Source organism: Microcaecilia unicolor, chromosome 1 (assembly GCF_901765095.1).
Source record: "Microcaecilia unicolor chromosome 1, aMicUni1.1, whole genome shotgun sequence".
NCBI classification, from domain to species: domain Eukaryota; kingdom Metazoa; phylum Chordata; class Amphibia; order Gymnophiona; family Siphonopidae; genus Microcaecilia; species Microcaecilia unicolor.
Window position 1 is genome coordinate 714,798,604 of NC_044031.1, and position 23,375 is coordinate 714,821,978.

The window sequence follows — 23,375 nt, forward strand, 5'->3', positions numbered from 1 at the left end:
CCATCTCAGCAGCGCCCCCAAATTTGGGTGCCATATATAGAATCTGGGTGTGTGTGTAACCATATTTCATGTATATCATTTTGTGGATTTTCTGAAACCAGAAACTGTTGGGTGAGGATCAAGGACCAACATATTAATGGACATACCTTGTGATGGCTGGAAGAAAATTTCCGCTTCCTTCACTTTCAATTCTTCTTTATTTGGTTTATAACCCCGAATGAAATCTTCTTGAAACACATGAAGCAACTGTGTGTTTGAGCCACACTAAGGAGAATGATTAAAAAGGTATAATTACAATTTCTTTTCACTCCCAAAATACCTTCAGAATATTCCACGTCTTCCTTCCCATCAGATCTTACTATTTAAAAATTTTTTTGTTTTTTTTTTGTTTTTAAAGCAGAGCTTGGTAAGGATAAAGAAATGTTCTAATATGGTACAGAGATATTAATTCACTTGGATACTGAGCAGAAATACAAGAAGTACTGAACACTCAGACAGTGATGATGAAAGCTAGGGCTGCTGTAGTTACAGATATCAGGCACCGTAATAAAAGCCCCATAAGGATTTTGGACAGATAAAGGAAGGATTATTATTGAAAGCCACAATAAGCTTTCAGAATAGGAGAACTGAAGTTAAAACTGTAATATGATCAACTAGTAAAAAAAGCCCGTTTCTGACACAAATGAAACGGGCGCTAGCAAGGTTTTCCTCGGAGTGTGTATGTTTGGGAGAGTGTATGTGAGAGTGACTGAGAGTCAGAGTGAAAGTGTGAGTGTGTGAGAGAGAGAGTGAGTCTGGGTGTGAGTGTGTTTGTGAGAGAGTGTGTGTGTGAGAATGAGAGTGTGTGCAAGTGTGTATGTGAGACACAGTGTGATAGAGAGTGTGTGTGTGTGGCCATCCATGCTCCTCTGTCCCCTGCCCCCTCCATTCATCCCTTTCCAGCATTTCCCCTCTTTGCCTGAGGCCTGCCCTGCAATCCATATCCATCCATGCCCATCTGTCCCCTCCATTCATCCGTATCCAGCAATTCCCCTTTCCCTGAGCCCTGCCGTCCCAATCCATGGCCATCCATGTTACTCTGTCACCTGCCCCCTCCATTCATCCCTATCCAGCATTTCCTCTCTCTGCCTGAGGCCTGCCCTGCAATCCATGCTCCTCTGTCCCCTGCCCCCTCCATTCATCCGTTTCCAGCATTTCCCCTCTCTGCCTGAGGCCTGTCCTGCAATCCATATCCATCCATGCCCATCTGTCCCCTTCATTCATCCCTATCCAGCAATTCCCCTTTCCCTGAGCCCTGCCCTCCCAATCCATGGCCATCCATGTTACTCTGTCACCTGCCCCCTCCATTCATCCCTATCCAGCATTTCCCCTCTCTGCCTGAGGCCTGCCCTGCAATCCATGCTCCTCTGTCCCCTGCCGCCTCCATTCATCCTTTTCCAGCAAGTCCCCTCTCTCCCTTCCATGACCCCCCCTCGCATCCATGCTCCTCTCTCTCCCATGTCCCAGCCTGGCCCGCCCTCTTCTCCTCCCCCCCTTCGCATCCATGCCCCCCCCCCCCCTTCGCATCCATGCATCGGGTTTTTTTTTTTTCCTTTTAAAATTTACCTCCGTGGCGGTTCCGGCAGCGAAGCGTCAGGGAAGGAGGCGGCGCTCCCGACGTCTAGGTTTCCCTTCGCTGGTTCCGCCTTCTTTTGACGTCATCCTTGACGTCAGAAGAAGGCGGAACACAGCGAAGGGAAGGCTAGACGTCGAGAGCGCCGCCTCCTTCCCTGACGCTTCGCTGCCGAGCGATGCGATTGGTTGAGTGTCATTGCTCCGCCCTCGACGTCATCACGTTTGACGCGTGGGCGGGGCAGACACAATGCGATCTCACCCCCTTCACTTTTGGCTAAAAGAGGCTTCATAGAACGTTGGAGGTGCGTTTTATATAGAGAGATCAGTCGGTAACTAGGCAACTGCTGGACTCACTAGAGCTCCCCTCCATCACATGAGCTGTGATCCCATTCAAAGCACAGGTCCCTCCTTCCCACCACCTGATATAAGAAATAATGTCTGGCAGCATAACCCAACCCAACCCACCCCTTCAGTAGGGCCAGCAGAAGGAAGACTGTCTCTGTTACTGTAGAAGGTGGAGGCCTCTCAAGAATACTATGGCGATTGTACAGGGTACCGAGGAAATTTCATCATGGGGGAGGGGCAGGAGACAGGTAGGGTGAGCTGATGGGCATTATTTCTTATATAGAGTGGTGGGAAGGAGGGTATTTGGTGTTTTGTGATAGTCCCTTGGCTTTCCATGGACGGTAACTTAACTGTGGTTCCAGGGATGGTGTCTTCAAGGGGAGAATAACTTTTGGGTTGAAACTTGAGGCTTGAGGAGGGGTGAATTTTAGATTTCAACACCCATTTCAACCAAGGCTGAGTGCCCTCAATTTAAGTGGCCAAATTTAGCTGAGTTTTCGGACAGATATACAGATGTCAAAAGCCTCATATTCACAAGAGCTTATAATGGCATCTGAGGGCCCAGATTCATTAAAAAATGATAGCATAACCTGGCACTGCCACATCTATATTTATCCACCCAAAGTTACACCAGCTGGGATTAATTGTGGGCACCTAAATAGGCAAGGATGCATGTAATTTACCGTATTCTGTACGTGGAAGACATGCCCATTTTCCTCCCATGTTCCACCCACATGTACACCCCCTTGCATTTGCATTCTATAACATTTATGCGTGCACCCATATAGAATTGCGCTTAAGGCATTAATGTGTCTAACTGCTATTTTTTGCACATATACCTGTGCAAAGAGAGGCCTGTAGGCACCTGCTTGTAGAATTTCCCTTTTAATTTCAGGAGATCTGACTCAAAAAACATTTTCCAAGATTCTGCAACTCATTAAAAAGAAGATCTGGAAAACTGAGGGGAGGGGGGGACATTAGGTATTCACTGCTAACTTTTGAGTGCTAGGTTTCTAAACTTAGGAAAGCCAATTAAACTTAATTTAGACTCTTGTATTCAACCTGATTTCTAGACATTTAAAAAAGAATGAATATAGGAGTCTAAATTATATACCCAGCTAAGGCACCCAGTGCCTTTTGAGAAGGAGCGGCCCAAGGCACGATGTCACCTCCCTCCCGTGCCGAGATGCTGCCTCCTTCCTTCCTCCACCACAGTCGCAGCGTTTACCTTGTTGTTTCATCACGTTACAAAAGCTGGTGGTGGCAGCGATTCCCATATGCTGCCCTGCCGCTGGCATCTGCCTCTTCCCTTCACTATGGCCGCCTCTGACGAAACAGGACGTTACTTCAGAAAGCCGGCTGCAGTAAAGGGAAGAACTGGGTGCCAGTGGCAGGGCAGTGTATGGGAATTGCTGCCACCGCTGGCTTTTGGAATGTAATGAAACAGGTAAACGCCACGAACAGGGTGGAGGAAGGTAGGGGGAGATGCCGCTCCCTGAAGAGTGGGGAGATGCCGCTCCCCAAAGAATGCCGCCAAGGCCCCTGCCTCAGGTGGCCTAATGGTCAGGCTACTCCTGCTTTTGAGGATCCCACTCCTGATTTGTCTGATAGTTCTTCTATAATGGGCTAACCCTTAGCTAAAAATTGCCCTATATATGCAACCCACAGCCACCTTTGAGGGGGTGCAATTTTCAATCAGGTCATTTTATCCAAGTAAATGTCTTTGAAAATTGCCCTCTTCTCACTTTTTCAAATGAATTATAGGAAGCCAGTTATGGGGGGGGGGGGGGGGGGGGGGGGTAGTTTTGTGAGAAAACTGAAATGTTTGATGTTTATATGTATTGTATTGTTTGAAGCAGTTCTAAAAATTAAAAAAACTGCCTTCTTATGCTTTGAGGTACTTGCCACAAACTTCAAAATTATGCATTGAGCAGACCAAACCTCTGTTTATAAGAATAAAATCGAAACCAAACACAACCAGAGCACCTTACACACCACAGTACAACTGAACAAATCTAACTTTTCTAATCTAATTTTCTAATTAATGAAAAATCTAATTATTCATCTTTGGCTAAAATAATGTGGACCTTAGAGTTTCTAATCTACTGGCCAACCAGCTGTTTACTTACTTGACTGGTAATTATATCAAGTTCAATGATGCATCCTGGCCGAGCTGTTGACTGCTGACTCACAATGTTAAACACTTCGCCAATCAGTTTCTATGACAAAAACAAAATGAATAACCAATAAATCGTGTCATGTATTCCTGTACTGCCAATAAAGCTGCTTATTACCCTCCACTCCCAATAATGGAATGAAGCCATTTCATAATGTTGAAACAAATTGCTAATGTTCAAACATTGCCAGAAATGGTTTTGTACATTGTTTTGTTTCTGCACAAAGTGTAAGTTCCAGCAAGGCATTCTGGTGATAACCTTTAAAAGAAAATGAGGCTAAACATTCCTGTTTACTTCACTTGAGTCTCAAGAGGGAATTAGAGTACAACTTTCTGTGCACTTGGGTGTTTACATAGTAACATAGTAGATGACGGCAGAAAAAGACCTGCACGGTCCATCCAGTCTGCCCAACAAGATAACTCATATTTGCTGTTTATTTGTAGCATAAAATGAATCGACGTGAAAGAAACGATGAATACTAAGAGTTAATCTTAAATAACATTTTGATCAAGTAAACCTTAGAATTTCCCCAGGAGCAGCAGCTCTGTCTGCTCCTTAGACATTCCATCTGTCTGCACTCCTGCATAAATCGTGGCTGTATGTATGTCCACACTGCAAAGCCTGCAATGTTTTTCTCTCTGGCTGCACACGCTCTGTTGCAGTGAAAGAGTAGGTGGAACTCTGTTGCAGAGGATAGTGCACTGTTTCAACAAGTGACTGCAGTATATAAAAGACTGCCCTACATTCTAGATGGTCCCTTCTGTCCTATGCCTATGAAAAAGAGGTCTCAAGGTGTTCAGCAGTTAATAACTGCATAGAGTACAATACAAACCCTTGCACTGGAGCACACAAATAACCATTTGTATAAAAAAAATGTACTGCATGTCATAGTGCAAAACAATTTATACTGCTAAATAATTAATGATTTTGCCATACTGGCTTGTGTGTAATAAGTACTAAGGTAGTAATATTCAGAAAGGTTTCTGCAGGTATTTTATCTAAAGGTTAAAAAAAACTTTGAAAATGTAACCCTCTCCCCATGTAGGCAAATGCACATATGCCGTTCACAGCATATGTACATGCTCCTCCCCCCAAAAGGGGAAGAGATAGGTCTAATAGGGTAAGGTGACTCAAAGTATATGTGAAAGAGGGCACCCTGACATAATAGACCTGTCAAAAAAGCCCCAACAAAACAGCCTTGTAACAAAATAGCCCTTGACAAATTAGCCCCTAACAAAACAGACCTGACAAAATGGCCCAGAACAAAATAGCCCTAGACAAAATGCCCCTCCCACAAAATAACCCCCTTAACAAGATAGCACCCTAGAAAAAAAATAACACATCACAAAAAAGGATAATAAAACTGCAAGTGAAATCTTCACTGATAGTGTTAGTTAAGAGTTCCAACATAGTTTATTTATCTTAACAAAGGAACAAAATAGACTGTGTTGGAACTCTTAACCTAAAACTAGTTTTATCATTATTAAAAACTTTAGCTCAAAGCATTCAGCAGACTTCCTGTATTCGGGGAAAACTTATCACCAGCTGAACCCAGAACTCTTATCTCTACTGCTACTTCCTGTTACTGCATAGGCGGGATGTGACAGAGACAAGCCAGACACAAGACTTCCAGGGCAGATCCTCTTGCAGTGTGTCACAAGGTAAGTTCTCCCCCGTCTGCTACTGTTCAGGTTACTTTGTCAGAGGCCATATTCTGGCAGCCTGATCGGGCCCTTTTGTTAGAGAGCTAATTTGTCATGGGCTATATTGTGGGTAGGCCATTTTGACAGTGGCTGTTATATCAGGGACTATTATGTCGGAAGTTTTTTTGTTTGGCGCTTTTTTGTCGGGGCTTTTTTATTGGGGTCATTATGTCAGGGTTTTTTTTTGACAGGGCTATTTTGACCAGATACCGTGAAAGAGAGATAGAGATGCTGAATTGGAAAGAGGAGAGGAGAGGAGAGAGAGGGGAATTGGGGCATGAGTGAAAATAGAAGTAAATAAGAGGCTGAGAACACATGAACAGGGCAAATGGGCTTGGAGGGAATGAGGAAGGAGAGAAATTCTGGCAGGTACTGTAGATGAAAAAAGTGAAAAAAGGGAAGAACTGGAGGGTAGGAAGCAGGCTGAATTTGGAGTAGATAGAAAAGCAGAAAAGAATGAAGTCAAGGAAAGAGCTGAATGGGAAGGGTCAACATCAGAGATGTGAGGGGAAGAATGAAGATGGCAGGAGGAAAGAGGAGAAATGGCAAATGGACAGCAGACACTATAAAGAGTTAGGCAAAAAACAGAGGAAAGCAGAAGAGCCACAGTGGAAACCAATGTAAATGGAAAACAAAATGCTAAGTCAACAAAGGAAAAAAAATATCTGAATGTATTAATTTGAATTGTTCAGCTTTGTGAAATGTGCATCTCTGATGTCTTTGCATTTTGCTCAGTACAAGTGGAAATGCATTTCAGTTTCTGTTTCTCCAGCGGACAAGTCGGAGGAACTTACTGACTTCACAGTAAACCTGGAGGACGTAATGGGGCAGTTCAGCAAACTGAAGAGTATCAAATCTCCTGGACTGGATGGTATTCATCATAGAGTACTGATAGAACTGAAAAATGAGCTTGCGGAGCTACTGCTAGTGATATGCAATTTATCCTTAAAATCAAGCGTGGTACCGGAAGATTGGAGGGTGGCCAATGTAACGCCCATTTTTAAAAAAGGTTCCAGGGGAGATCCAGGAAATTATAGACCGGTGAGTCTGACGTTGGTGCCGGGGAAAATGCTAGAGGCTATTATTAAAAACAAAATTACAGAGCACATCCGAGGACATGGATTACTGAGACCGAGTCAGCACGGCTTTTGTGTGGGGAAATCTTGCCTGACCAATTTACTTCAATTCTTTGAAGGAGTAAACAAACATGTGGACAAAAGGGAGCCGGTTGATATTGTATATCTGGATTTTCAAAAGGCATTTGACAAGGTACCTCATGAAAGGCTACAGAGGAAATTGGAGGGTCATGGGATAGGAGGAAAAGTCCTATTGTGGATTAAAAACTGGTTAAAGGATAGGAAACAAAGTGGGGTTAAATGGGCAGTATTCACAATGGAGAAGTGTGGTTAGTGGGGTTCCTCAGGGGTCTGTGCTGAGACTGCTGCTTTTTAATATATTTACAAATGATTTAGAGATGGGAGTAACTAGCAAGGTAATTAAATTTGCTGATGACACAAAGTTATTCAAAGTCGTTAACTCACGACAGGATTGTGAAGAATTACAGAAGGACCTTGCGAGACTGGGCAGCTAGCTGGCAGATGACGTTTAATGTGAGCAAGTGCAAGGTGATGCATGTGGGAAAAAAGAACCCGAATTATAGCTACGTCATGCAAGGTTCCACGTTAGGAGTTACGGACCAAGAAAGGGATCTGGGTGTCGTCGTCGATAATACACTGAAACCTGCTCGGTGTGCTGCTGTGGCTCGGAAAGCGAATAGAATGTTGGGTATTATTAGGAAAGGTATGGAAAACAGGTGTGAGGATGTTATAATGCCGTTGTATCGTTCCAGGGTGCGACCACACCTTGAGTATTGTGTTCAATTCTGGTCGCTGTATCTCAAGAAAGATATAATGGAATTGGAAAAGGTGCAGCGAAGGGCGACTAAAATGATAGCGGGGATGGGACGACTTCCCTATGAAGAAAGATTAAGGAGGCTAGGGCTATTCAGCTTGGAGAAGAGACGGCTGAGGGGAGACATGATAGAGGTATATAAAATAATGAGTGTAGTGCAACAGGTGGATGTGAAGCGTCTATTCACGCTTTCCAAAAATACTAGGACTAGGGGGCATGCGATGAAACTACAGTGTAGTAAATTTAAAACAAATCGGAGAAAATTCTTCTTCACCCAACGCATAATTAAACTCTGGAATTCGTTGCCGGAGAATGTGGTGAAGGCGGTTAGCTTGGCAGAGTTTAAAAAGGGGTTAGACGGTTTCCTAAAGGACAAGTCCATAAACTGCTACTAAATGGACTTGGGAAAATCCACAATTCCAGGAATAACATGTATAGAATGTTTGTACGTTTGGGAAGCTTGCCAGATGCCCTTGGCCTGGATTAGCCACTGTCGTGGACAGGATGCTGGGCTCGATGGACCCATGGTCTTTTCCCAGTGTGGCATTACTTATGTACTTATGCTGGACAAGTAGAGTTTGACTTCTTCAGATGTCTAGTTCAGTTTGTCTTCACTTCTCTACCATTGATCTGTGGTCTCTTGTTTCATATTTGTTCAGAGTCTGTCTGTGTGTCACACAGACGATCAAGGTGTGGTGCTCTGCTAGCATGTAGTTTCTTTGTAGAGATTTGCAGCAGTCTCGCTTGTTCTGCAGTCTCACTAGGTGGCTTATTGGTGTCTTAGGGCCTGGTGCAATATTTACAGTGCTGCCTTTTCATGAATGAAGTTGTTGCTCTTTGAGCCCTGGGAGTTACTACTACTACTACTTAACATTTCTAAAGCGCTACTAGGGTTACGCAGCGCTGTACAGTTAGTGTTATTATGGTATGATAAGGGTGTGAGTGTGTGTTTGCACAAGTTTGCAAAACTTGAATATAATTTTAGTTTCTTATTATATCATCAGACAGAGTGGGAAAATTAGGTTCTTACCGTGATAATTTTCTTTCCTTTAGTCATAGCAGATGCAGCCATTACAGATGGGTTGTGTCCATCAACCAGCAGAGGGAGATAGAGAGCACACTTTTTTCAGTGCCTCATACCAGCTTGCTCCACTGCCTCTCTTCAGTATTTGAAGCTTCCAAAGTAGTATGGCAAACCGCAATGGGAATAACATGAGCTTTCCTCACAGAGAACGATGGCCCTACAACAAAGGGCATTAACTCAGAATGGAGGGAATGAAACATCCTCCCGGAGGGCATAAACTCATCCTCCACTGAGACATAACTGGAGGGAATAAACTCATCCTCCAAAACATGAAACTGGAGGGAATTAAGTCATCCTCCTTTAATTGAACAAGAATCCTGAAGACTGTTTTCCAACTTTCTCCCAAGGACGGAATCTCCAGGAAACATGAACAGAACCTGAAATAGATTTACAGCAGATAGCAATCAGACAGGGAGGGATCATGGCTGCATCTGCTATGGCTAAAGGAAAGAAAATTATCACGGTAAGAACCTAATTTTCCCTTCCTTGTCATCAAGCAGATGCAGCCATTACAGATGGGATGTATCGAAGCAATCCCTAGATAGGGTGGGAACAAGCCTCACCACGCGCCAGCACTTGCGCTCCAAAATGTGCGTCCCTCCTGGCAGCCACATCCAGCCTGTAATGTCGGGCAAAAAAGAGCTTAGAAGCCCATGTTGCTGCACTACAAATCTCTTGAAGAGAGAGTGCTCCAGTTTCAGCCCAAGAAGAGGAAATTCCTCTAGTGGAATGCGCCTTAAAGGCATCAGGCGGAGGCCGGCCGGCAAGCAAATAAGCTGAAAAGATAGATTCTTTGAGCCAGCAGGCAATAGTGGCTTTAGACGCTGGAAACCCTCTGCGAGGACCTGATAGCAAAACAAACAGATGATCAGAGGTCCTGAAAGAGTTAGTAACTCGCAGATACTGCAGCAGAGTCCTGTGCACGTCCAACAGGTGCAATTGCCCAAAAGATTCTGGAAACTCCTCCTTGACAAAGGAGGGCAATAAAATAGGTTGGTTTAGGTGAAACGCTGAAACCACCTTAGGCAAGAAGGAAGACATGGTCCGAACCATGACCTCGGACTCTGAAAATTGCAGAAAAGGGTCTCTACAGGACAGCGCCTGGAGCTCCGACACCCGTCTCGCCGAAGTAATGGCCACTAACAAGACGGCCGGCCTTCAGTGTCAAATCTGTCTCTGAAGCACGCCAAAGCGGTTCAAAGGGAGCACCCTGAAAGGCTTTCAGCACTAGCCCCAGGTTCCAAGCTGGACAAGGTGCACGCACGAGAGGACGGAGCCGAAGCACCCCTCTAAGAAACCGTGCCACATCTGGATGAGCAGCTAAAGACACGCCTTCAACCTTGGCACGCAGGGAGGCCAATGCTGCCACTTGTACCCGCAGGGAATTATAGGCGAAGCCTTTTTGTACACCATCCTGCAAAAAGTCCAGAATCGGCAACCCAGGAGCCCGCAGGGGTGTGATCTGTTTGGAAGCACACCAGACTTCAAACTGGCGCCAAATCCTGGCATAAGCCAAGGAAGTGGAACGCTTGCGGGCTTGCAGGAGAGTGGTAATTACTTTATTGGAATAGCCTTTGTCTCTCAATTGCGCCCTCTCAATCGCCAGGCCATAAGACCAAATCCGCCGGCGTCCTCCATGGTCACCGGACCCTGTGACAGCAGGTTGGGAACCAGAGGTAACTGAAGGGGATCCTCTACGAGCATCTGTCGGAGGTCCGCATACCAAGGCCTCCTGGGCCAATCCGGGGCGACGAGAACCACTTCTCCTGGACGCAGCTAAATCCGCAGGAGCACTCGCCCTATCAAGGGCCACGGAGGGAGCACATACAGTAGGCCCGGAGGTCAGGGTTGAGCCAAGGCATCCAACCCCGCTGAGCGAGGATCTCTCTGCTGAAAAAGCACGGGACTTTGGCATTGATGCTTGTCGCCATTAGATCCATCACGGGCTTGCCCCACTTGGCACATATCTGCAGGAATACTTCGTCTGCAAGTTCCCACTCCACTGGATCGATCTGATGCCTGCTTAGATAATCGGCTTGCACGTTTCTCTGACCTGCAATGTGAGCTGCTGACAGAAACTGTAAATGCAGCTCGGCCCAGTGGCAAATTTGTTCGGCCTGCGCAGCTAGAGCTCTGCACTGCGTGCCGCCTTGTCGATTTATGTAGGCCACTGCTGTCGTGTTGTCCGACATCACTCTGACAGCCAATCCTTCCAGGGTCACTAGAAAAGCCAGAAACGCCTGAAACACCGCTTTCAACTCTAGGCGGTTGATGGACCACGCCGACTCCTCAGGTGTCCTTAGACCCTGGGCATGCTTCCCCTTGCAATGTGCGCCCCAGCCTTTCAGGCTGGCATCTGTCACCACTAGGCACCAATCAGGGAGCGCCAGCGGCATTCCTCGCTGAGTCGGGCCGCAGGGAGCCAAGAGAGTCTGCATTGATAATCCTGAGATACTGGAGACCATCTTTGGAGTAGAGCATACTGTAGAGGTCTCAGGTGCGCTCTCGCCCAGGGCACCAGTTTCATGGTGGCCGTCATCGATCCAAGCAGCTGGACAATGTCCCAAGCTCGCGGGCGGGGCATCCTCAGGAGCAGACGGACCTGATTCTGAAGCTTGCACCGCCTTTACTCGGGTAGGTACACATACCCCGAGGCTGTGTCGAACCTGGCCCCCAAATATTCTAGAGACTGCGAGGGGGTCAGGTGACTTTTGGCCAAATTGACGACCCAGCCCAGAGATTGAAGTACTGAGACCACTCTGGCTGTTACATGCTGACTCTCTGCAGCAGAGTTTGCTCGAATGAGTCAGTCGTCCAGGTACGGGTTAACCCGAACACCCTCTCCCCTTAGAAAGGCAGCTACTACCACCATAACCTTCGAAAAGGTGCGGGGAGCTGTGGCGAGGCCAAAAGGCAAGGCCCGGAACTGGAAATGCTTTCCCATCACCGTAAACCTCAGAAACTTCTGCTGCGAGGGCCAAATTGGTATGTGCAAGTAAGCTTCTTTCAGGTCCAGAGACGTGAGAAACTCTCCTGGTTGTACCGCCGCAATGAAGGAGCGCAGGGTTTCCATGTGAAAATGCCGCACTCTCAGGGACTTGTTTAATTCTTTTAAGCCCAGAATAGGGCAAAAAGACCTTCCTTTTCGTGGCACCACAAAGTAGATGGAGTAGCGGCCGCAGCCATGTTCGGCAGGAGGTACCGGGGACATGGCCCCTATCTGAATCAGACCTTGCAAAGTCTCCTCTACCGCCGCCCGTTTGGCGGCAGAACCGCATCAGGACTCCACCAACACGTCTTTTACAGGGGCGTCAAATTCTATTCTGAAACCGTCTCTGATCAGGTCCAAGACCCACTGATCTGAGGAAATGTTCGCCCGCTCCTCGGCAAAGAGGGAAAGACGTCCTCCGATGACAGGACTCGAGGAGAGGGCCGGTGCACCATCGAGAGGGTCGCCCCTGAACTCCAGGCCTTGAGCCAGTGGCTGTGGAACGTTTGTCCGAGCGAAAGGAGTTCCTCTGCTGAAAACGGGCACGAGAAGTGAACCCAGCAGAACGCCCCGGACGTAACCTCGAGCTTCACGGAAGCGAGGTCTGTAAGAGGAGTGGACCGCCGTACCCTTAGAGGAAGGCCGAGGCCTATCTTCGGGCAAGCGCTAGGGTTTAGCCTCACCCAGGCCCTTCACAATTTTCTCCAACTCCTCACCAAACAGGAGAAGGCCTTGAAAGGGCAACTTCACCAACCTTTGCTTAGAGGCCATGTCCGCCGCCCAATGCCATAGCCAAAGAAGACGGCGAGCCGCCACTGCTACTGCCATGTGTTTAGCCGAAGCTCTGACAATATCATAAAGGGCGTCAGCAAGAAAGGACAAGGCCGACTCCATCCGCGGAGCCACATCTGAAAAGGGCTCCGCTCCATCACCGGGCTGTTCCACTGCCTGTTGCAACCAAGCCAGGCAGGCTCTAGCAGCATAACAACTGGCGGTTCGCGCCAAATCGCCCCGATCGCGGGCCCACCCCGGAGGAGTCAGAAAACACTCTTACCTCACTGGACCGAGTATCACAGCTCCGGTCCCACAGAAAAAGGCAAGGAAAAAACCTCTGTTCCTTTTTTTTTCTTTTTAACGCTGTGAGGAAAGCAGAGGTAAATAGAACTCCGGAGGCTCAGGTGAGTGGGAAAGGCAGGGAAAGGGCGAACCTATGTGCCTGCATCCACTGTTGGTGGGGAAGGACAGGGAAAGCTAAGCAATGTGTCCACATCCACAGAGGTATGGGTAAGGCAGGGAAAGGGCGAACCTATGTGCCTTTAAAGTGAAGCTGCTATAGCCTCCAACACCCCTGCTAACAACTGGCAAAAGCACAGGAGCAACCTCCAGGCAGATTTTAGATGGAGCTCGAAGAAGCTGCAGCCACTCTGCTAGGGGAGATAGAGAATACTGAAGAGAGGCAGTGGAGCAAGCTGGTATGAGGCACTGAAAAAAGTGTGCTCTCTATCTCCCTCTGCTGGTTGATGGACACAACCCATCTGTAATGGCTGCATCTGCTTGATGACAAGGAATTTAGAATATTTTACAGGATCTAATTGTGGTAAAGCAGTTGTCTTTATAGCAGACTTGTGTCCGATCAGTTTTAAGTTGAGAGACAGCCTCTCGAGGGATTTTTAAATACAAGTGAATTTGTGTATGTGGTTTAGTGATCACAAGTGATTGAAATAACCGAGTTTAAAATATGTAAAGTGTTACCTATAATGAAGAATCTATTTTTAGGTGCACACAAAGGCATTACTTGTCAATAAGACTAGCCATCACCCCTTCCCCATGCCTTAGTCCCTCCACCTCTGTGCCTAATTTATGCCCCGAATGCACTAGAAGAAATACTTCACTTAAGGCCCCTTTTACTAAGCCGCACTTACAGGTGTGTTAGTGCTTTTAGCGCATGCTAACCATTAGCACGCTCTGTGTAGGCACCCACAATATTCCTATAGGCAGCTACACAGTTAGCGCGTGCTAATTTTGTGCACGCGCTAAAAATGCTAGCGCGCCTTAGAAAAACAGGGCCCTAATTGGAATGGTATATCTTACTCTTTGGGATGGGCCACCTTTCACACCTGTGTATGTGTGAATCTGCATGAAGAACAGCCAGCTCATATATACCCTTGTAAATACCTTACTTTTTTTTTTTCAAGCTTCACTACTTGCTCTTCCCTCCCCCTTCCCATTTATGGTTTGATATTACAATAAAGACTTATATTCCGCTACAAACCAATAGGCCCAGTGTGGATTACAACATAAGAAAACTAGCTATACCTAGTGAATAACAAAAGTCCACATTACATTTACTTTACATAAAAAAAAACATTTTGACATAAAAAGGCTTTCAATAATTTTCTAAACATTTAGTAACAGGTTTGCGATCGGACATATGAAAGTAGGGTATTCTAACATTTTGTTGCATGATAAGAGAAAGTTGCAACATAGTATCTACTTCAATTACAAACAATTTTGCAGATAGATAATGAAGAAGCACAGAGTCCTTTAACGCTTAGATCTTTGTACTGTAGGTAGCTCTATCGACTGAATCAAATAACCTGGTGCTAAGCCTCACAGAATTTTAAAAACCATAGTTCACATTTTAAAAACAGTATCATGCTTGTATTAGAAGCCAGTGAAGATTGATTAACAACAATGTAATCCAAGCAAACTTGTCAGCTCCACAGACCAATCTTACCGCTACATTTTGCATCACTTGTAAGCGTTTCAATGCAGTATCTGTACAGTCTAGATAAAGCAGATTACAATAGTCTAAATGTGTTAGGATAATTGCTTGAACCACGCAAATGAAAGCACTCTTGTAGAAGTAGCCTAGTGGTTAGAGCACCAGCTTTGACATCCAGAGATGCCCAGTTCATATCCCACTGCTGCTCCTTGTGATCTTAGCTAGTCCCTTAGGGGTCCTTTTACTAAAGTGCGCTGAAAAATGGCTTGCGGTAGTGTAGGCACAGGTTTTGGGTGCGCACCGATTCATTTTCCAGAATGTCTGTAAAAAAGGCCTTTTTTAAATTTTTGCCGAAAATGGACATGCGGCAAAATCAAAATTGCCACGTGTCCATTTTGGGTCTGCGACCTTACCGCCAGCCATTGACCTACTGGAAGTCTCACGCAGTAACAGGGCAGTAATGACCTGCGAATGTCCAATATGCTTGTCCAACGATAAAAATTATTTTTCGGACTCGTGCCAAAAATTAAATTACTGCAAAAGACACATGGTAGTTGGCCGGTAACTCCATTTTGGCGCACATTGGGCACGTGTACACACACGGCTTAGTAAAAGGGCTCCTTTACCCTCAATTGCCTCAGGTCCAAAATTAGATTGTGAGTCCTCCAGGGAAATATACCCCGTATACCTGAATGTAACTCACCTTGAGCTACTACTGAAAAAGGTGTGAGCAAAATCCAAATAAATAATAACTACCTTCCTATCAACACTCAAACAGCATCATTAAACACAAAATTCTAAATTTTACTCAGTTTTAATTAGCTTATGGCTGAAATCCTTGTTGGTCAGTGACATCTTCCTTCTTTCAGTCCTCTTCTCCTCCTCGTACCTTTTTCCCCATTCCCCTTCATCTGCTGCTTTTACTCTCTTTTCGCCTTTTCTCTAGCTATTTTCCCCTTGCTTCTCCTACATTCATTTTAATGGTTGTAACATCTTTTCTTAATTTTCAAGTCCTTGACATTTTATTGTAAAGCACTTTGTGCAATCTCAAATAAAACAAATATAGAAATAAGCACTGAATAAAGAAATCTCATTTTCTCATGGCTCTAAGCTAAATGGTTCTTCTTGACAAGAATTAGCATTTAATACACAGACATAGTAACCAAAGTGCACTTCTGGGTTATTGTGCATTAACACCATAAACACACGCTATTAGTACATAGGTCCCACTGCATAAAAAGGGAGCAGCGGTAAATAACACACATTACTGCATAGCAAGGCCTTTTAGTGAATTTAGCCCACAGGGAAATAATTATACACAAAGATCCCTTGCACGGTGAGTTTCCAATATAGATTACCAGTATGAAAACAGCACTTGCAACCCAATTTTCAAGCATGCACAACCATCAAATCCTGAAACCAAGTAGTAACTGAAAATCATTTAAGGATTTAATAACTGCCTGTTATCAGAAAATAACCACATATATTTCACTATGTGGACTCTGCCAGATTTGCAAAGAGAATTACAGATTTGCCTCTACTTTTAATACTGCCCCAGGAAAATAATGTGGGTGCATTTACCCCCACTATTTGGCACACACAGTTTTCCATGAAAAAATACTTGCATGTGTTTGAATTTTCAAAGTATATTTTATTTATTTATTGTATTTGTATCCCACATTTTCCCACCTTTTTGCAAGCTCAATGTGGTTTACAGAGTATGGAAATGAGAACGTCATTACATGATTTAAAAAAAAAAACAGTCGATCATAAGCTGAGGTGAAAGAGGAATTTAGGTAGAAAGGTGTTAGGTAAGGTCGTGTGAGAGGTGTTTTGGTACGTAAAATGAAACTCCCTCTCCAACCCTGTGAACACATATGCTAATTCTGGGCAAAATGACAAGCACAGAGGCCCTTCGTGGGTTCCTTTACCTGCATACTAGGTGGGCAATTTTACAAAATGCTGTTTCCACAGGTACAGCACTGCTTTACCCTAGTTCATTTTTTTCTTTTTAACTTTCACCTGTAGCCATCAGCATTTTACAAGACGCTCTTGTTAACTTCTAGTAAACACAAACATGAAAGCCAGGATATTAAGCAAAAGTAGATGTTTCAATTAGGATTGCTGTAAACAGTGATTGTACATTTAAGGGTTCTTCATAAATCCAAGTTACTTACGTATAGCAGTTGGTCTCTGTAAACAGCAGGCTTGTAAAGACTTGCTGCAATCCTCCTTGTCCTTGGAAAAAGGATATTTATTGTGTACAACATGGCTCTTATAAAAATGCACCGGTGTATCCATGTGTGCCAGCAAGAGCACATGCCCTATTATGCAATCTTCGTGTACGCATTCCCAGGGTATAGACTAAACAGCGTAATTTAACAAAATACACTAGTACACCAAAGAGCATTTCTGCACTGTTCAGTAATTCTAGAAGCCTATTTTATATAAAGGTACTAAGCTGTTTATGTTGTCTTTATAAAATACTTACAAATAACACCCAGAGGTAGGAAAAAAAATTAGTCAGACTAAGGAAGGAACACACCAAGAACAAATACCACAGCAAGAAGAAACAAGGAGTATGGCCATGGAGCAAATGGATGAACCACAAGGAAACATGATAAGGAATTGAAGAACCATTTATTGACCTGACATGGACTGTGTTTCAGCCTTTGTCTGCATCAGGGGTCAGATATGGTCATCTCAATTGTAGGAAAGGATAGGAAAACAATAAGTATGTCTCATAACCAGAAAACTCCACAACAAAATTTTAAATCCTTCTCCATGGAGAGTAACACAGAGCTGCATAGCTTACAGAGTGGTTATGCAGCACCATGTTACTCTCTGTGGAGAAGACTTTCACAATTTTATTGTGCAGTTTGCTGATTAATGGACATTAATCATTGTGTTCATATCCTTGGTACAAATGAGATGCCCATATCCGACTCCTGATGCAGGCAGAGGCCAAAACACAGTCCATGTCAGGTCAATAAGCGGTTCTTCAATTCTTCATTGTGTTTCCTGAGGTTTGACCATTTGCTCGATGGTTTCTTCTTGCTGAGGGGAAACAAAACTAATGAAACACATTAAACTGCTCTTCCCACCTAATACAGAAAAAAAAGGGATCTTCCGAGCAAAAAGGAATCTTCAGAGAAGGAGCTATTTCCAAAAGACTTACGGGCTAAAATGAATCAAGCTCCATACTGTGAACCATCAATCCCATCAACTACTTATATTATACATATTTTGCCCATGTAATAGCACCTATTGGAGAGGCTCCATCCATCTGTCTGTTTGCATAGACACAAAGATAGAACACATACACACACATCATATACCCCATCATCCTAACAAGAAACCTTTACCATGTCTTCTGAAACCCAGGCCCTGAACAGACATGCATGAGTTTGGAAATGGAGAAAGAGGAAGCACACCATTCTTTCACACACTGAGTACTCATTTAAATGCATCTCCTTAAAATCCGCCCCTTTCTTTCTGAGCACTCTACCAAAACCCTCATCCACACCCTTGTCACCTCTCGTTTAGACTACTGCAATCTGCTTCTTGCTGGCCTCCCACTTAGTCACCTCTCCCCTCTCCAATCGGTTCAAAACTCTGCTGCCCGTCTCGTCTTCCGCCAGGGTCGCTTACTCATACTACCCTCTCCTCAAGGCACTTCACTGGCTCCCTATCCGTTTTCGTATCCTGTTCAAACTTCTTCTACTAACCTATAAATGTACTCACTGCTGCTCCCCAGTACCTCTCCACACTCGTCCTTCCCTACACCCCTTCCCGTGCACTCCGTTCCCTGGATAAATCCTTCTTATCTGTTCCCTTCTCCACTACTGCCAACTCCAGACTTCGCGCCTTCTGTCTCGCTGCATCCTACACCTGGAATAAACTTCCTGAGCCCCTACGTCTTGCCCCATCCTTGGCCACCTTTAAATCTAGACTGAAAGCCCACCTCTTTAACATTGCTTTTGACTCGTAACCACTCGCCTCCACCTACCCTCCTCTCCTCCTTCCTGTGCACATTAATTGATTTGATTACTTTATTTTTTGTCTATTAGACTGTAAGCTCTTTGAGCAGGGACTGTCTTTCTTCTATGTTTGTGCAGCGCTGCGTACGCCTTGTAGAGCTATAGAAATGCTAAATAGTAGTAGTAGTAGTAGTAGTAGCCCTTAGTTGAATAGGAGTACAATCTATTTATAAGTAGTTGTAACTGATACTACATATGCACAACATCTTAAAACATAATTCCCAAAGCATAAGTCATCAAAGACCATCTACAGTACTTATCTGGGTTTTATCACTACCTATAAAGTCCCATTTGGAACTGGGTGTCAAAGTCTGCCTCCAGGACCAGCATACAAACATTCCCCACTCCCAAAGTGCTGTCCTAAGATACCTGGATAATGGATTGAATATTGCCACTATCTGGTTAAGTTCTGGCACAGACCACATTTTCACGATAGTAGCAAAGATCACCTGGATAATATATATATATATATATATATATATATATATATATATATATATATATATATATATGTGTGTGTATTTTAGCTGCCACGTTCAGTGTTTAAACAAACAAACCAAACAAACAAAAAAAGCCTGGTGGCTGAATATTGACCTATTGAGAGAAAGTCATTTTTAGCCATGCAAATTAACCTAGGTAAATCACTTGAGGATCCTCTTACTAAGGCACATTAACAGATTTAGCATGCATCAACGATTAAAGTGTACTAAATGCTGCGCAGCCCATTGTATTCCTATGGGCTGCATAATAATTCGTTAGCACGCCTTAGTGAAAGGGCCCCTTGGAAAACTGCCTTGCTCATTTTAAGTCACTTGGCTCAGTTGTCTTTAAACTTACTGATGATTCAGGATCCGATAACTCATCGAGAAGTTTTCTTGCATCCACCACAGCTTGATATAATCTCAGGTTCTTGCCATCAGAAGCAACAAAACAAGCACTAGCAGAATTGCAGTATGTACCTGACCAAAAAAAAAACCCAAAACACATGATTGGAAACTTCAGATATTTGTCTATTGTACTATGGAAGTCATGTTACAAGCATCTGCACATGTCGATATTGGCATTTACTTGATAGATTGAATATATGTGTAACTGGTGATTTCTGAAACGGGGGCCAGGACACAGGCAGATTTAACTTAAAATTTTTGCTGTCACCAGCTCCAAGCCACACACAGTTTTCATCCAAGTGCTCCTTTCAGCCACAGCTTTAAATAAAGGATTAAGGGCCAGATTCTATATATGATGCCTAAACAATCTGCATGGTAAAGACTTCTGCCTAACCGTATTCTATAAGCGGCATCTAGATTTAGGCGCTGAATATAGAATAGGCTTAAGCGGAAATCCTAGAGCCTAAAACTACACGTATCCATTTACACCAACAAAATATGGTATAAATCCTTGTGCACAGATTTATACACACTGGGCCATATTCTATAACTACGCATGTAAATTTTGGAATGCCCATGAAACACACATTTCCCCGCCCACAGCCACGCCCCTTTTGAATTGCACTCAATAGAATTTAGGTGCAATTCAATGCAGAATACACCTAGTGAGTTCTGCACGTAAATTCTAATTACTGCCAATTAGTGCTCATTATTGCTTGTGCTATTATCAACACATTAACTCGTTAAGCCAATTAACTTACGCATGTAATTATAGAATATGCCTGGATTTCGGTATGGATCTCTAGGCACGCTATATAGAATCTGGGGTTAAAGGGGTAGTTTTCCTTAATCCCCCATTTTTTTCCTAAAAATTAAACAAAAAGAAATACTTGTATGGTTTCACTACTTAATTGGTGAAACTTATTATTATTATTACATTTGTACCCCGCGCTTTCCCCACACAATGCAGGCTCAATGCGGCTTACATAGTAATTTGCAATACAAAGCTATAGAATAGAAATTTCAAAAACAGTAGTGAAACAATGTAAAGTTGGGCTTGGTAGTGTATGATAAGTTGAGCTTGATAATATATGACTAGGAAAAGAGAGGTTAGACAAGATAGGATAGTATGATTTGGGAGAAAAGGGGTAAGGAGGGATAGAAGTAAGGAGAGATGGAGAAGAGAGAGATGGGAGGTCAGTATGTAAGTCAGAACAGAATTGGGAGTGGAGGTTGGTAAGATTATGTTGGGTCATTAGGGTAGGCTTGCTTAAAGAGATGAGCTTTCAGCATTTTTCTAAAGGTTAAGTAGTCATTTATTAATCGGATTGGTCTGGGTAGAGCGTTCCAAAGCTGGCTACCCAAAAATGAGAAACTGGATGCGTATTGGGTCTTGTATTTAATTCCTCTACAATTGGGAAGGTGTAGGTTAAGATAAGTTCTTGAAGAAAGAGTCTGTTTCTGGTAGGGAGGTCGATCAAATCATTCATGTAACCAGGGGATTCATCGTGGATGATTTTGTGGGTCATTGTGTTGATCTTGAAATTTATTCTCTTTCTTTGATGGGGAGCCAGTGAAACTTTGCTGTAAGAGTTATGCTTATAGTTTGAGAAATAGGGCTGGGTAAGCCTAAGGGCTGGCACTTAACAGGCGGAAGTTACCGAGTGATGCTGCTCTTGTTTTCTACATCTTGTTTTGCAAAATCGCTGTTCCTACTGTATGTGCTGGCAAACACACACGTATTTTTGGTGTCATATGTATATTACAAAAAGCTCAGTGTTTGTCAGAACCTTTAACAAAATACTGAGGAAATGTGTATGTCCTGACATGGATGTCCATTTCCCACGTACTGTCTCTCTGAAAACAGGTTATCACATAATTCTTGAAATCCGACTTTAAGGACACAAAAATGCAGCAAATGGCCATTTAAAATGCCATTTTCATGATTCCTTACAAAAATGATCTTTAAGGCCTGTGAGTAACAACCAAAGGGTTCTTCCCGTTGAAGATAAAAACCAGTTGGTGAACCTCTGTACCTCTATACCTGCTAGTAAACAAGTGCAAAGTACATATAGAATTCACATTTATATTTTAACTTCCTGGATGTAATCCCAATCACTTTTCCCACACAAGTAAAAAGTACCTATTTATGAAAGTAAGAGGGGAGGGGTGACGATTTTGAAATGCCATTTTTATGTAGATAAATATATATTTACACAGATAAAAGCTTGCCTCTTGCTGCAGTGTACGGTGAATGTCCAGTGTACAGTTAACGTCCAGGTCAAAATGTTCACCGCTTCCCTGGTATTTTACAAAAGGCTCTGCCAAACATGGAAACTTTTGTAAAATATGTATAAGGACACCAAGCAAATACAGATCTTTATGTGCCTCCACATACAGTGGGAAAAGCTATTTTATAAAAAAAACGCATTCATAAAAAAAAAAAAAGAGAAGCATTACTAGGGGTTTTACATGCATATTCACCGTGGTCTACACACATAGGTACTGATCTCACAATTTACATGTGGCAAATTTTACAAATTAAGGAGCCAAGTGGAATGGCCTTTTAGAATTTTTAGGGTAGTGTAAACCACCACAGAGGTTAGATAGCTGACCCATACGTGCACCTCTGAATATGTGTAAAAGTGGTTCCAAAAATATTTTAAATATATAATTAAAGATTGATCAGTATACACACACAATTTTTTGGCCCATCAAATCCACACCCCCTTAAGATCTCCAAGTCCTGTGCCCTCCAAACCTGAAAATAGCAGATTTCTGAAATTATAAGCCTGTGTAGATGCTTTTAAAATGACTTCTTTTGTGACATGTGTAATGCAACATAACATAGCTGTAAGCCACTGTGACCCATCTGCTATGACTCATTTTACCAGAGACAGTGTTGAAATATGCAAAATCCCTGCTATGATCTGAGGATTTTAATGGCTCTCCCACACCAACCACTGACTTCATCAACTTCATCACCCCACTGTGTTTCTAAAGGATGGAGGAGAGTTGGCTTATCTTTTTTTTTATTATTTATTTATAAGTATTTATACATTTATAATCAAGCAAAAGCTTGTTTGAAAAGCAATACATTTCAATCAATTTAAGGAAATAAACAACAAAGATTGTTGGCGTATCTTAATTGAATGCTTGTTTCCTTATTCAAAACTTTTTTTCTTTTATGCCTCTGAATCTAATGGGCATGTGTCTCGAGTATTTCCCTGCCTGTAAGTTGCCAGTTTCCAAACTTCCATCATAGCTGAAGTGGAAACTGCACAACGAAACAGTTTCATTCTCTTGTGGGTGTCCAGCAGCAGCAGCTTTAGTCCTGTACTGGGATTCACCCAGGGATCAACCAGAGCCACTTGTACAGTGCATGGAAATCTGTGGTTTTTAGCAACTGTATCCCATTTTGGCCAAAGGGAAAACTACGTTTTGCAGACCTTAAGGTCTCCCATAATGAACAGTGGACTCCCACTGAGGGCCATCCCCAGCCCCAAATCAGGAATTTCTCATGAAATGCAAGGGACTCAGAAGTCATTGCTTAGATTTTTCTCTGAGGCCTAGATGCACTAAACGTTTCAGATCGTTAAATAAGCCCTCAAGGAAGAATTTCCTATCCTTTCCATGCACTAAAGCCTATTTTCCGACGACAGTAGCAGCTAACGAAAACTGAATGCAGATGAGCAATTCTTCTACAAATCCCATTGAAATGACATGCACTAACCTTTTCCGATTCGTTTAACGCAGGAGAACACCGTGAAATCTAACGAGAGTCTATACCTCTCGTTAGGGCTGTCTGTCTGCTAGAAGTTAACAAAATCCAATAAAAAAAAATAACTGGGGGGGGGGGGGCGAAAACGCGTCAGGGGCGTCCTTTATTGACGCCCCAGG

The 23,375-nt window shown here is 43.6% G+C and overlaps 1 protein-coding gene across 3 annotated transcripts in view; it reads right to left on the reverse strand.

Moving 5' to 3' along the window:
- Positions 1–23,375, reverse strand: part of DMXL2 (Dmx like 2) — a 369,136-nt gene that overhangs the window by 159,753 nt on the left and 186,008 nt on the right. For all 3 annotated transcript variants that reach the window (XM_030189451.1, XM_030189445.1, XM_030189458.1), the window contains 3 exons: positions 19,426–19,547; positions 4,089–4,178; positions 147–264 (listed from right to left, as the gene is read on the reverse strand). In XM_030189451.1, coding sequence (XP_030045311.1) covers positions 147–264; positions 4,089–4,178; positions 19,426–19,547 — 330 coding nt within the window. The remainder of the gene's footprint in view (positions 1–146; positions 265–4,088; positions 4,179–19,425; positions 19,548–23,375) is intronic.